The sequence below is a fragment of the Rhineura floridana genome, chromosome 11 (genome assembly GCF_030035675.1).
Source record: "Rhineura floridana isolate rRhiFlo1 chromosome 11, rRhiFlo1.hap2, whole genome shotgun sequence".
Lineage (NCBI taxonomy): Eukaryota > Metazoa > Chordata > Lepidosauria > Squamata > Rhineuridae > Rhineura > Rhineura floridana.
Window position 1 is genome coordinate 28,657,229 of NC_084490.1, and position 14,230 is coordinate 28,671,458.

At 41.4% G+C, this 14,230-nt stretch overlaps 1 protein-coding gene across 1 annotated transcript in view; it reads left to right on the plus strand.

Annotated features, from left to right (window-relative positions):
- The window catches only part of LOC133365807 (deleted in malignant brain tumors 1 protein-like), a 57,864-nt gene that overhangs the window by 20,949 nt on the left and 22,685 nt on the right, over positions 1-14,230 (plus strand). Inside the window, exons 2-3 of the mRNA XM_061588076.1 lie at positions 6,870-7,220; positions 13,438-13,743. Coding sequence (XP_061444060.1) covers positions 6,870-7,220; positions 13,438-13,743 — 657 coding nt within the window. The remainder of the gene's footprint in view (positions 1-6,869; positions 7,221-13,437; positions 13,744-14,230) is intronic.

Sequence of the window (14,230 nt, forward strand, 5' to 3'; positions counted from 1 at the left end):
TCTCTTTGACTTTTTGTGGAAAGAATAAAGTAATGTTTATGAGATTTGATGATTAAGTAAGATAACTATTGGAGGAAAGTGATTTTATAATATGACTTAAGAGACAGGATTGTTATATATTATAGACTTATAACTGATCTGATCTTTGACAAATGGGAAGTCAATATTTTACTCTTTATTTTTTATTTTTATTTTTATTTTTATTTTTTTTTTATTTATTTTTTTTGTTTAACTATTTTTGATTTTGTTTTTTGTCTTTGAATGTTTTATGATTTCGTCTTGTATGTTTTATGAAAATTTGAATAAAAATTATTGAAAAAAAAAAAAAAAAAAAAAAAAAACAACAGTGTTTAACAAAAATATGCTATAGTCCAAATACCATCTTATCAGGAGGTCCATTAAGCTCAACATAGGAAACGGACCTTTAGTGTGGAGGCACCTACCCTGTGGAATTCCCTCCCCTTAAATATTAGACAGGAGCCATCTCTGTTATCTTTTGGGCGCCTACTGAAGACCTTTCTCTTTCAACAAGCCTTTTAAGTAGAGACCTTACCCCAGTCTGTATCTGGGTTGGAATTGCTTTTTAATATGTTTTCAAAGCTTTTTAAAAAAATGTTTTTAAAGATGTTTTGTTTTAATATTTTAAGGATGTTTTGTTTTTAATATATTTTAAAGTCTGTTTTTAGGATTTTTATTGTTTTTAGTGCTTTTGTTTGCCACCCTGGGATCCTACTGGGAGGAAGGGTGGGAAATAAATAAATAAATAAATATTGGCTAAAAAAAGGAGTGGGAGGGAAATTAGTTTCAGTTTGTGTTTAAAGGTAATCTTCACTTTCCAAAAACACAATGCGAACTGAAACATACCATCATTTAAAATTCACACTTCTTTGAATTTTGCAATGCAGTTCACCAGCCAAGTTATGTGTACAAAATTGCATATACCAGGGTAAAGTGAGCATCAAAATGCACATATTAGTGAAAATAACATTAAAACTTTCATTATGTAAGAGAAAATGTTTTGCAAAATTGTGTATATTAGGCAAGATTGCATACAAAAAATATATGCATTGCGAGAAATTCATACTAAAATGCTGATAAATTTTAATGAGAACTTCTTGAAAAAAATCACAAATTGATGTAGAAATGTGGAGAACTGTACTTAAGATTTGAAAAATGAGAAATTGAGAGAAACTGATGTTGACAAATTTGTCCATCCCTACTGGTAAAGTAGATAATGGCATGGTGTGGAGAAATGCATATGACTGTTTACGTTTTGTGCTTCCGAAAAGATTTCAGTGATCTCTGTCGATGTTAGAGCGTAACTGTCAAAGTTCAAGGCCTTGTGCTGTTGTTATGTTGCAAGACTCCCTTAGCCTTAGCTGCTTGGTGACGGGCTCTGAAGGTGAAAGAGAGACAGAGGCGGTCACTTTTGGTATTTATACAACTGGATCAGGTCAATTCCTATTGATTGGTCCAGGAAACTACAGGCTCTGATTGGCTGGAGGTTGTAGACAGTGAAGAAAATGCAGTTAACTGTCAATTGGGAGAAATTCTGCCAGTTGGGAAAAGTCAGTGGATGAGGGAAGTGTGAGGTGAAGCCCAGAGAAAACAGGTGGAGGGCTGTGGCCTGAATTTTAATCTATTCCTCCCTGGTGTGATAACTATACTTTGCTGGTGAAGATAGAAAAAGGGAGCTGGTGGTGGTGTTAGGCTAAGAGGCTGCTCTGTGTAAAAGTCTTACCAGAGGAATGTCACACAAGTGGCTTTTTAAAATCAGTTTAACTGTTCAAACAACCAGGAAGAGCTCTGGAGTCAGAGGTAGATCGTAGCTGGATCAGGTTGTAAGTGAATTTGGCTGGGGTGAAGATTTAAGGAATTTGGCCTGAGGTAAAAGCCACTTACAGGCTGGTATCAGCAACCTGTCTCTTCTTAGCAACTGTCAATCAATCAATCAATCAATCAATCATTTATTACAGTCGATAACCAGCACTATAAAATGTTAAAACAGTAAAACAACTTAGCAACTGTTATCAATAACATGTAAGAACTCAAAGTAAATATCAGTATTCCCTTAATATCCAAAATATCCCTTTAATCAATCATCTTAGTTAATTTATTCTGCTTCCAGTGTTGGTGTCAATCTCACACCTAATCCTGTTATATCAAGCTATTAGGAGACTTTAAAGGCATTCTAAGAGAACAGGTGGCAGCGGAAAGGTCAACTTGAGGAGTTATTGTGGCTGGGTGTTCCATAGACCCTGAAACATGAAAATTAAAGAGGCACAAATATCTAAACTTGTGTTTATAAAAAGTGGGACCATTTTCCTATGCTGTGCATGGTTTGATATTTTTGTTGCCTTTGATATTATTGTATTACTACATCTATATATTGTTGCGCGCCTTCCCCAATCTCAGAGCGGTGAGATTTTGGGGGTCCCTGCGCCCATCCAGGGTTTGGTTTCCTTTGGGAAGAAGGTCAGCGGACACTGCGGTGTCTTTATGAAATATGGTTTATTTATTTACACACACTCCAACCTGAGCTTAAGATGGAGGGGTTCAATGCATCAGCAGTCTAATATCCAGCTTTTCCATCTGGGTGCAGGGGCATCCTATAGCCATGATGCAGAGGGATAGCCTCTCTGCATGCCTGCAGCACCAGCCATTCTCTAGAACACGCTAAAATTACAAGCACACACCTGCTCGCTGCCAAGAGTGGGGGAGAGGCTCTCCTTTAGAGTTTTTAATGACAAAAGGGGTCTTCCTAGCCCATTCTCCGTTGCTAGGCAACTGATCGGCCCATTATCTTACCTGGCCAATCTATTTGGTTAACAAAAGACTCATCTGACCAGCAGAGAGTTCCTCATTCCAAGGCACAGGATTCGAAATCAGAAGCTGGAAAGGAGACCCAGAGAAATCATCCATCCCAACCCCCATGCTCATAGCACTATTCCTTTAGCTCTTCCTTTGCAGTTTTGCATGACAAATAATTTGTTTCTATATTTTAGTGTGGGTTTTTTCCTTTTCTTTTCCCCCTTCTCTTCTCTGTAGGACAGCTATGTGTCCTCTTTCTTCTCAGACAGCCTAGGATTTCAAGGGCTACCTGGGATGGTGTCCTCTTTCCATGTGTCCAGTAAAGGACATCCATAGAGGATGGCCACAATGTTGCTCATCTTTTCCATTGTTTTTGTGGTGTGTGTATTTTCAACGTGCCACTAGCTGAGCTGCCAGTGCTACTAACTGAAACCTCAAAATGTCCCTGGGGTGAACATAAGAAGAGCCCTACTGGATCAAACCAAAAGCTTGTCTGGTCAAGCATTCTATCTTACAGTGGCCAACCATATAATAATGGAAGGCCTGTAAGTAGAACAAAACACAACAGTACTCTTCCCTCTCATGATCCCCAGCAACTGGTATACAGAGGCACACTGTCTCTTGATACCAGAGGTGATATAGTCATCATTTTTATTTACTTAAAATATTTCTGTCCCACCCTTCTACCCTACAATGGGGCAGTCGGGGCCGCTCACAATGCCATCATACACAATGAATAAAACACAAAAAACATGAAAATAGATAAAAATACATAAAATACAGTTAACCAAGGGGAGTGATCTTAAAAGGGGACTAAAGAGATAAAACTTGAAAGGGGAAAAACGGAAAATTATTTTCAGGCTCTACCTCCAGTAGCCACTGATAGCTTTATTGTCCATGAATTTGTCTAACTTTCAAAGATGTCCAATTTGGTGGTCATTGCTACATAGCTGATTCTTACATAGGGGCAGCAATATCCTTTTCTGTACACTGTCCCTAGAAAGGAAGAAGAAATAATATTATTTCCCTTCTCGGGAGCATTTTGAGGTTTGAATCTATACATGCAGAAGAGCTGCAAGGCAGCAGATCAGCTTAGTTAAGAGAGAGAGAGAGAGAGAGAGAGAGAGAGAGAGAGAGAGAGAGAGAGAGAGAGAGAGGAAAACCATGGTTGGCTATTTTGTCTCATAATTAGACTCCTCCTGCCACCCAAAGGCAAGAGCTCACCACTGGTACCACACCCTATTTATTTTGAATCTAGGGAGACATTGATGTTGTTATTGATTAAGGGTGTAACTAATTGAATGCAAATGAATTTTGGAGCAGGATCTGGATCATCCAGGTGGGAGGTTAAAATGGGTAAATTAATTAAAGAACTGATTTGGGTGATCTGGGCTGTGATGCAAATTAACTGAACAATTTAAGTGGGATTATATGGATGAGGGATGAATTGGCTTCCTTGTGTGAAATTTAAATTCCTCAACCCAGTGTTGCACTCTCCTTTAGTGTTGATGTTCACCTGGAACTTTGATGATGCTTCTTGCTTGCTTGGATGGAGGGCAGAGAGGATATACAAACTAGCCTAATGTACAAAATTTTACATTTGTTGCTCCTCCCACTTTTGCCTCTGGCCCCACCCACCACTGGCATGTTGCCCAGAGGTTGCCCAGAAGGGAATCCAGACCTTGGACTGAAAGAGCTCTAAAGCAGAAGAAAGCAAAGCCAATTCGCAGACAAGAAGCCTAGAAGAAGAAAGGAAACAGAAGCACAAACAGCTGCTGATTTATTGGAGAGTAGTGAAGGTGTTAAGGACCAAACAGATGTGCCACACAAAATGTATAGGACAATGGGACTTCCGGGAAGGGTGACTTAGCCTGTGCCTGCTTTTGAGACGGGCTCCTGCCTCAAAAGAAGCTTATTCAGATATATCAGTCAGTTTTTTCTTTTTTTTTTGACTGATTAAACTTCTCCCGGGTAGGGAGAAACGAAGAGATTAACCTCAAAGCCTATTTTTGTTGGGACGACCAGATCTCATTAATTTATGGGACGAGGTCCAGCCGACGAAGGTGGGACGGATTTTCAACAGCAAGCTCTATCTGTTAAAGCGAACGTTCATCTTATCTTCTAAGAGAGAACGCACTAACAGGCAAGCACCCTTCTTTCTATATTTTTCTTTTACTTGACTTAAATTGTTGCTGTTTAAAAGAGATTTGCCAGATTGATCGGTTTTTGACATCTCACTGGGGAGCCGTAACTTCTCTCTGCTACGCACTAATTAATAGCTTATCTCTGTTTTTGTTGCAAAAAGCTGTCCTGGATTTGCATTCTAAAGATACACACAGAAGAGGGATTTCTATTCCAGATTTTTATTTTGAAAAATATTATACTGTTTTGAGACTACTCTCTTTTTGGTCTATTTTATTTTGACGAATCTGTTTCTTGACGATTGCCATTAATTGCTTCGATCCTGGGAACTGCATTTTGTTTACTTAACTATTGGAGAGATAAGGCTGTCTGCTCTGTTTATACTGTGATGTCACCAAGTTTGGAGTATTAACCCAATTGTTGCTGAAATAAGAAGTGGTTTTCCTATATTTTTCTTTTAAAATGGCAATTAAGAAAGTGGCTGAGAATCTGGAAATAACTATGTTTCAGAGAATAATGAATGAGATTGAGATAACGAAAATTGAATTGAGTAAAATGAAGCAGGAGATTAAAGATATAAGGGTCCCTGTGAGAGAGGTGACCCTGGAAGGGGTCCCTGTGAGAGAGGAGACCCCGGAGATTGGAATAGGGGTCCCTGTGAGAGAGGAGACCCTGGAGACTGGAATAGGGGTCCCTGTGAGAGAGGAGATCCCGGAGATTGGAACAAACGTGGAACAGGAACAAGATTTGGAGTCTATGGACTTTAGAAATAAAATCTATTGTTTGGAACTCAATGTTATCTCTGAAGAAATTAATGAAGATTCTAGAGATAAAGTTATCAATGGCATGGATTATCTTCTGGACTGGAATGATGTGATGGAGCCCAATATAGAGAAAATCTATGGAATTAACTGCAGCCATGTGACAATGGAAAAACTTTTAAGAGATGACCCAGTGTATTTTGAAAAAAAGAACAGAGATATGATTTTACAGCAGTATTTCAGCAACTTATTCAGAATGGATGGCAAGAAAATATTTGGGATAGAGGTAATTCCCATCAGACTCTTATTATATGACTATGGCTTTGACAGCAAGATTATTATGGAATACTGATAATGGAAGATTGGATATTGAAATTACTGGACTTAACAAGACTACTGAAGATGGAAGATGGAAAATGGAACTAATAGAGATAATAGAACAATGGCTACTGAAATTACTGAACCTAACAGATTCTGATGTGATGGATTAATTGAAATGTTTATTTTGACTATGGTTATGACAATAAGATTATCATAATTAGTAATGAGATGGATTAATCGATATGCTTATCTGGAAAAAAAAATTGATAGATATATTTCTTAAAGAATTGAAACCTCTCTTTGACTTTTTGTGGAAAGAATAAAGTAATGTTTATGAGATTTGATGATTAAGTAAGATAACTACTGGAGGAAAGTGATTTTATAATATGACTTAAGAGACAGGATTGCTATATATTATAGACTTATAACTGATTTGATCTTTGACAAATGGGAAGTCAATATTTTACTCTTTATTTTTTATTTTTGTTTTTTTTCTTCTTTTCTTTTTTTTTTTTTTTTTTTTGTTTAACTATTTTTGATTTTGTTTTTTGTCTTTGAATGTTTTATGATTTTGTCTTGTATGTTTTATGAAAATCTGAATAAAAATTATTGAAAAAAAAAAATGTATAGGACAATGAATATGTGATGACCAATGCCATCAGCACCTGAAGGCCTCTGGCTGGCTGCTATGGAAAAAGAATGCTAACCTAAGTGAAGCTTGGGTCTGATCCATCAAGTCAAATGCTGACTCCCCTTCACTTTATTCGCCTTTTCTGTCCTGTTGCTATTTTCAAAATGATCTCTTAACCTCCTCTCTGAAACTTGTGTAACTAGGTGGTGGAGCCTGGAGCTCAGCTCCAGAAGAACCAGTCCATGCTGAGATCAGATTGGTGAACGGTTCGAGTCGCTGCAGTGGGAGAGTGGAGGTGCTCCATAGTGGGCAGTGGGGTACTATTTGTGATGACAGCTGGGGCATCGAGGAAGCCAGAGTTGTATGTCGGCAGCTGGGCTGTGCAGCTGCAATATCAGCTCATCGTGAAGCCCATTTTGGAAGAGGAACTGGCCGCATCTGGCTGGATGAACTCAGATGCACAGGGACAGAATCAGCCCTCAGTCAATGTCCAGCAAGGTCTTGGGGAGACAATGACTGTCATCATGGAGAAGATGCTGGCGTGATTTGCTCAGGTATGTTTATCAGCTATGTTAACATGCATCCTTGATCAGATGTGCACCCATGTACATACATACACATCACTAAAACAGACATGTGAATGTAAAGATTGTTGGTCTAGAGCAGCCTTTCCCAACCAGTGTGCCTCCAGATGTTGTTGGACCAAAATTCCCATCTTTCCTGGCAATTGGCAATGCTGGCTGAGGTTGATGGAAGTTGTGGTCCAACAGCATCTGGAGGCACACTGGTTGGGAAAGGCTGGTCTAGAGTCATGGCACACCATGGGGATGTTGCATTTATACTTCAATTACACAGAAGATATCAATAAATTGCAGAGTCCAACTTGGGTGAAAAGTAGAATTGTGCTTATTGTTACAAATCAGAAAAGTAGTTGAGTGTGATTTAGATAGAAAGATTTCTCAGACACCACCCTGCTTGGAACAATAGCTTGACTTGACTTTTCTATTGAGAAACAAAAAAAGAGATACAGACAGAGAGAGAATTATTACTGTTGTCCTATAAGGAGAAGAGAAGGGTGCTTGAGATCAGGGAAGATTGCAGGGGAGATCCAAGCTCAACGAGGAAACTCAAACTTTAAGTGACATGGGTTTGGGGCAGACAAGAGCAGAAGGGATAGCAAAATGATGGAAACAAGAGAGAAAAGACAATGGAAAGGATGAAGCACTAATAACCTGTTCCAAAGAGGAAAGAAGGAGTAGGAATAAACTACTGGGTATTTAGAGTGACTCTGGTCTAAGGTTTGTGCTGTATATCACGATTCTTGAAGCAACTAGGTACAGATTCTTGGGTGCTCAGACACACTCTGGATTCTGGACCACAAGATGCTATTACAGTAGGGTCCCACTCATACGGCGGGTTACGATCCGGACCCCCACTGTAAAGTGAAAACCGCTGTAAAGCGGAACCCATTGAATAGAATGGCGCGCAATGCCCAAAAACTACCATAAAAGCGGAACAAGCGCCGTATGAGTGGGGCTTTAGTCTAATTGCATCTAATTGACACCGCTGTATTACCGAATCGCTGTAAAGCAAATCGCTGTAAAGCGGGGCCCTACTGTACAGGGAATGTAAGCCATGTAAGCTCTCATAGTTTCCTCAAAGCTCCACACAATGCAGTTTCCAGGTAGGAAACCCTTTGAACCTTCTCAGTATAAAAGGTAGGCTAACGGCTCTGAGATAGCACGTGAGGCTTTGTATTCCTTGTAGGTTCCTAATTCAGACTGAAGAAAAGAATAAACATGAGAGAAGAGGCAAAGGGATGATGTAACAGGAAGGGAAAGGGGTCCTAGAAGACAACTGAATGTGGCTTTTTGGAGACAAACTCGTAAAGGTTCTGCTTCCTGAGGACGGGGTAGCTAAAGTAAGGGGAGCAGCACAGGATCTTTCTGCAAGAGGGAGGGGTTTTCCAAAACACAGAATTGAGAGTACTCTAAAGATAAGAGGAAGGACACTTTAATTTTCCACCACAGATCATTTAGGTGCTTGCTGAGAGGGAAAACGGCAGTCCCTTGTGTAAATCTGAATGGGGAGTTTGAGCTCAAATTGATCTTGACTGAGTGCCTAGCATAAAACTACTAGGGTACTAAACTGATCTGGCCTGATGGATCTTAACCTTAAGAAATGCAAATATAGAATAATTTACAAGTAGGGGCAGTGCTTTTTGAAAAAGTGTGGGGGTTTTCTCAGCAAAGATAATGAACGGCTAAACAGAAGAACGTGCTTCTGCAAAAGGAGTTAGGTGCAGAGAGTAGCACATATCTGGTGTCCTTACTTCCTCTAGACAATAAAATTGCATTTAACCCCTATTAGAGAGGGCAGCTAGTTTATGTTAGGGTTCAGCATCGGCTCAGTGTGTACCCCACATAACAAGACAAATTGAGGTGATTTGGGGTATGTTCCTGAATCAGATTGCACCTTTTACAAGTTGTGTGATGGCAGATCAGGGAGTCCCCAACCATCTTGCTTTGCTATCATCAAAAAGTGAATTGTCATGAATGACCATTTTCTTTCTTTCTTTTTTTCCTTTTCTTTTCTGAGAAATGAAACTAAGGTGACTGGGGAAATACCCAAAGCTTTAGATGGAAGGGAAAGGGTGGAGAGGTAGGGGGAAACTTTTGTTTTGATGAACAGGTCTAGCCTTTAGGGCTAGTTCACATATGAGCCAAGATCCACATTAAAAATGCTGCTTTTTCCATTGCGATTGATTTTGACAGTTCACATACTTCCGCCCTCGCTATGAATAAATTGGCTGTTTTTCTTTTTAGCATTCACACGCGTGTGCGTTTATTGCTATCAGCGTTTCCTTGTTGCCGCGCCCACACATTAGCATGTTAACTGTGGAGGCGAGGAAGGGGCGGTGTTTCCCTAAAAGAAGGGAGGAATAGGCACTTGAAAGAAAGGGAATCTCCTACAGCTGCCCCCCTTCCCTGCGGTGCAGGCTTTCTCCTGTCCCCCCTGCTCCCACCCGTGGCTGTTAGGCTGTCCCTGCGTGAGATTGGTGTGCCTTTGGCACCCCAGGACAACCCTCAGCATGCGTTCTGGGAAACATAAAAAACCCCAAACAATTATCTTGAGAGAGACATTAAAAGCAGCTACTAAAGGAAGCATTGACCGTTTAATATTATTGCTCTCTGTTAGTGGGATGAGTGGAGCAGATGCTGGGATGAGACACCAAGGCAGCTCCCCTTTCCCCTGCGCTTTTGGGCACTTATAAATTACCCCAGCGGTGCCTTCGCCAGCCTCCTCTCACCGTGGCTGCACACACTCCAAGCCTGGGTGTAGCTCCAGCGAGCGGCGCATAGCAGCTTGTGGAACCCCCCCCCCGCAGCTCAAGCGAGAGAGCCAGCCAAGGCTGAAGGGGAGTCTCCCTCTCTGGCAGTGGGGCAAGCAAGATTTCCCCAGGAAGGAATTTCCTGAGCTCCAGCTCTTCCCTGCTACCCTCGGAGAGTTGTTGGTGTGCCTGCAGAAGAGAGAGAATGAAGGGGTGGGGAAAAAACTCGCTCATATCACATGCAGAGAGCTTTCACAGAATTAGATATTCTAGGGTGAATAATTTGGATGAATGTGATTTTGTTTAAAGGAGCGGGGGAGGAAATGTATTGGGGGGGAAGCGGGAGAAAGTGGGAGAAAGGAAGGCAAGAGCGACCGGAAATTGCTTCGTCAATGGCAGGAAACAAAATGACGCCCAGAGACAGTTAAAGGGGTGGAGAAAAGGGAGGATCTAATGGTGAAGAAACTGCGCAGCCAAAAAAAGGCACTGAAAAGGTAATACATGGTAGAAGCGCACCGAGGCAGGTGCGGATTTTAAAAGCAATTTTGGGTTTTTGTCACATTGATTTAATCCAGATTTAAAGGCAAAAGAAGCTGAATGTACTCGCGTTGGGAAAAACATCATGCAAACAGTCCAAATTAAAAGGATCTGCAAGAAACATCAGATCCACGTTATACAGGCATCTTATCAGGCCCTATAGCACAGTGATTTTCCCCCCAGTGCAGTCCCATCACAGTGAATCAAGGGAGGGATGTTGAAGTAAACATGTAGATTGTGAGTTTCCTCCAAGCTTTTGCTGTGAGAACAGGGCACACAAGGCGCACTCAGACTATTGGGATGAGGTTTTTTTCCCCAATTGTTTTTTCCCTCTCATGTTCAATTAAAAACCAGAGTGCTCTCTCTCTCCACCCACTTCATCATGGAGCGTATTTCCAGAAGGGGGAAGGGGCAATGAGAAAAAACAGTGACTTTTCATTTTTTTATAACAAAAGTAAAATAGCATAACAGCCCCTGAACCCATTTGTCTGAACTTTGACAGATTTCTTACCTTGGGGCACCTTCCTCATGTCCCTAGTTTTCTAACTGATTGCCTCCAAGAAACTATGGGAGGGAATATCAGTTCTGTTTTTCCTTCTCCAAGAAAGGGTAGGGTCTGCTGCTGCAGGAGAACCACTGCACCTATATATCTGATATTTGCCAGAGTTGATCCATTCTGGAGAGGCTCCTTTGCCTGCAGATTGTATTTATTATTATTATGTTTATGTCCCATCCAGGGTGGATTACAGCAGTTTAAAATCCAATGTTAAAAACAATGATAACAGATTACAGTCACAGGAACAGGGTGGGTCCTGAAAACATAGACCTCAGGTGTCAAAGACCAGGGTAAAGAGGTGTGTCTTCTGCATTCACTGAAAACTGTACAATGAAGACGCCTGACACGTCTCTGGGGGGAGGCAGTTCCACAACTTAGGGGCTGTCACAGAAAATGCCCTCTCCCAGACCACCATACCCTGAACATCTGAGAGGGGCAGAACTACCAAGAAGGCCCCCTCTACTGATCTTAACATCCAAGAGGGTCTGTAGGTGGTCTCTCAGTATTCACTTCTGTGAAAAGGGGGGAGGAATGTTTTAGCCATTTTTAGAATCCCCAAAAGGGGACAAAACAGAGCTTCAGATTTAACAGATCAGATTTTGACCCGAATAACAAACTGAATTGGAACAATACGGAGCAGCTGCAAAACAGACTGGGCTGTTTCCAGATTATTACAGATACAGATACAAGGCGAATCTTGTCGCTGCAAACCCTAGGCTACATTCACACCATACATTTATTCCACTATTATTCCACTTTAAACAGTCATGTCTTCTCCCAAAGAATCCTGGGAAGTGTAGTTTGTGAACAGTGCTGAGAGTTGTTAGGAGACCCCTATTCTCACAGAGCTACTATTGTCAGAGTGCTTTAATTGTCAGTCCCTCTTCCCAGAGAACTCTCAGGACTGTAGCTGTATGAGAAGAATAGGGGTCTCCTAACAACTCTGAGCACCCTTCACAAACTATACTTCCCAGGATTCTTTGCTGGAAGCCATGACTGTTTAAAGTGGAATGTGGCCTTAGTCTATGCCATTGTTTGCTTCCTCTGTGATGCATGCATCAGCCTGAACTTTGTACTGTCACAGAGTGAAGTTATTGGGAGACAAGGTGCTAAGGGGCATGCTAAAGATTACAGCAAGGCGGAGAACCTCAATAATATTTTCCTTCTGACATGATTGGGCTTACTCCTGTGCCTTTAAAGCAACTTGATACGCTGGTCTCAGCAAATGAAACTTTTAATGGCATGGAATGAAGCATTACTGCCAGCTAATATCTGAACATCAAGCTGCTGCTGTTAAAGGCGCAGGAAAGAAACCAGCCAGGAAAAAAATTGCTACCCTAAATGTAATAAAAATCATTGCAAGAGGAATGGACCAAATACAGTATTCATACGGTGAATATTTCTTAGGAATGCTCTCCCTCCTGTGGCGATAGCTGGTAATGACCACAAGAGGGAAAAGGTTTATGAAGGAACAGGCTCCAGAGGTGACAAATACCACTAGAAAACAATTTGCCATCATTTGGATCTGAACGCAGCCATTGCCAATGCAGCAACCACTATCCATGCTGTATCCCAGAGCTGTGGCTGGTCTCCTCAACACCATCAATTACAAGAACTTATGGCAGGTAACATGTTAATAAAGGCAAAGAGGAGAAGTGGTCAGTACTCAGAGTACTCTTCAACTGGCACCCACAAAGCCTCTGAACCCCTCACTGCCCCCTTAGCCATTAGGTGGTGAGGGCAGTTACTTTCTCATTTGAAGTGTATATAGAGCTGAAGGAGGAAATTGGATGCTTTGCCACTTTTGCTTCAGCTCTACAGCTCAGATTAATTCTGTTGGATCTGACTGTTACAGATTCCTTGGAAAAGTGAAATGTGTGCACAGACTTTCTTTCTGTCTCTTGTCTTGGGTGAGGGATCTTATCTGGGCGAGGGGAAAAGAAGTAACAAGAGGAGTGGCATCCACAACATTCGCCCATGGGCCTAGAAAGGTTGATGATCCCAGAGTTAATTCGTGGTTGATAGATCAGTCAGAGATTATTAAAGATGGCAGGCAGAAACCAAACATCTGTGTCCAGTGATAGCAAACCTCTAGAAGTCTGGGAACGTACAGATGTTTTCCATAAGCATACCCTGTTTGTGAACATGCACAAGAAATCTAACTGGCTACTGCTGAAGGTGAACTATAGAGAAGAGCACCGGTCTCATTGTCCATGTGAATGAATGATTATGTTTGCATGTCATTAAAAATGTTATTTTTAAAAAATTCAGGAATGGTTGCTCTGAAGGCCTGCCACTTTAGCATCAACTACACTGGTAGTATTTTCCATTTTTTCTCTCTAAACAGAGGTGAGGCTGGTAGGTGGTTCAACTTCCTGTACTGGAAGGGTTGAGTTGCTCCATAACCAAAAATGGGGAACAGTGTGTGACAACGGCTGGGACTTAGCTGATGCCCATGTTGTGTGCCGGGAAGTGGGCTGTGGATCTGCATTAGCAGCTGCACCTGGAGCTAAATTTGGACGAGGATCTGGCCCCACCTGGATTGATCAAGTGAACTGCACAGGGGAAGAAGACAGTCTAAGGAAATGCCCACCAAAAATCTTGCAAGAACACAGCTGTGACCACAGCAAGGATGCTGGTGTGGAGTGCGCAGGTAATCATCTATGGAACTACGGAACTACAGAATTAATGAAATAAAAAAGACCTGTGGAATCATGTACTCCATCCCACTTTATGAAGGATATCCTAGGCAGGTGTATATTTAATTACAGGGCAATAACATCTAGTCTAGAACTTAGAGTCAAGTGAAAAGTGGCTTTAGCTGCATAGTTCTGCATCTGAGTGCAGGTTTCCGCATGCACGCACGCACGTGCACACACACACACACTACCAGCACAGGAAGCCCAATTTGGGTTGGCACTCTAATATGGGTCATAAAAGGAGAGCTTTAACACTCAAGAATTCAAGAGCCCTGCACCTACAATATACTTTGAATGGGCCCTTTCCCCATCCCCTTTTTAAATCTGCAATGCTTTACAGGAGTGGACACCCTCCCATCTAGATTGGTACCAGAATGGAGGGCAAAGAGTTAAAGCCACACTACTCACATACCAATGCTACATTCTTGATCTAACTGATCT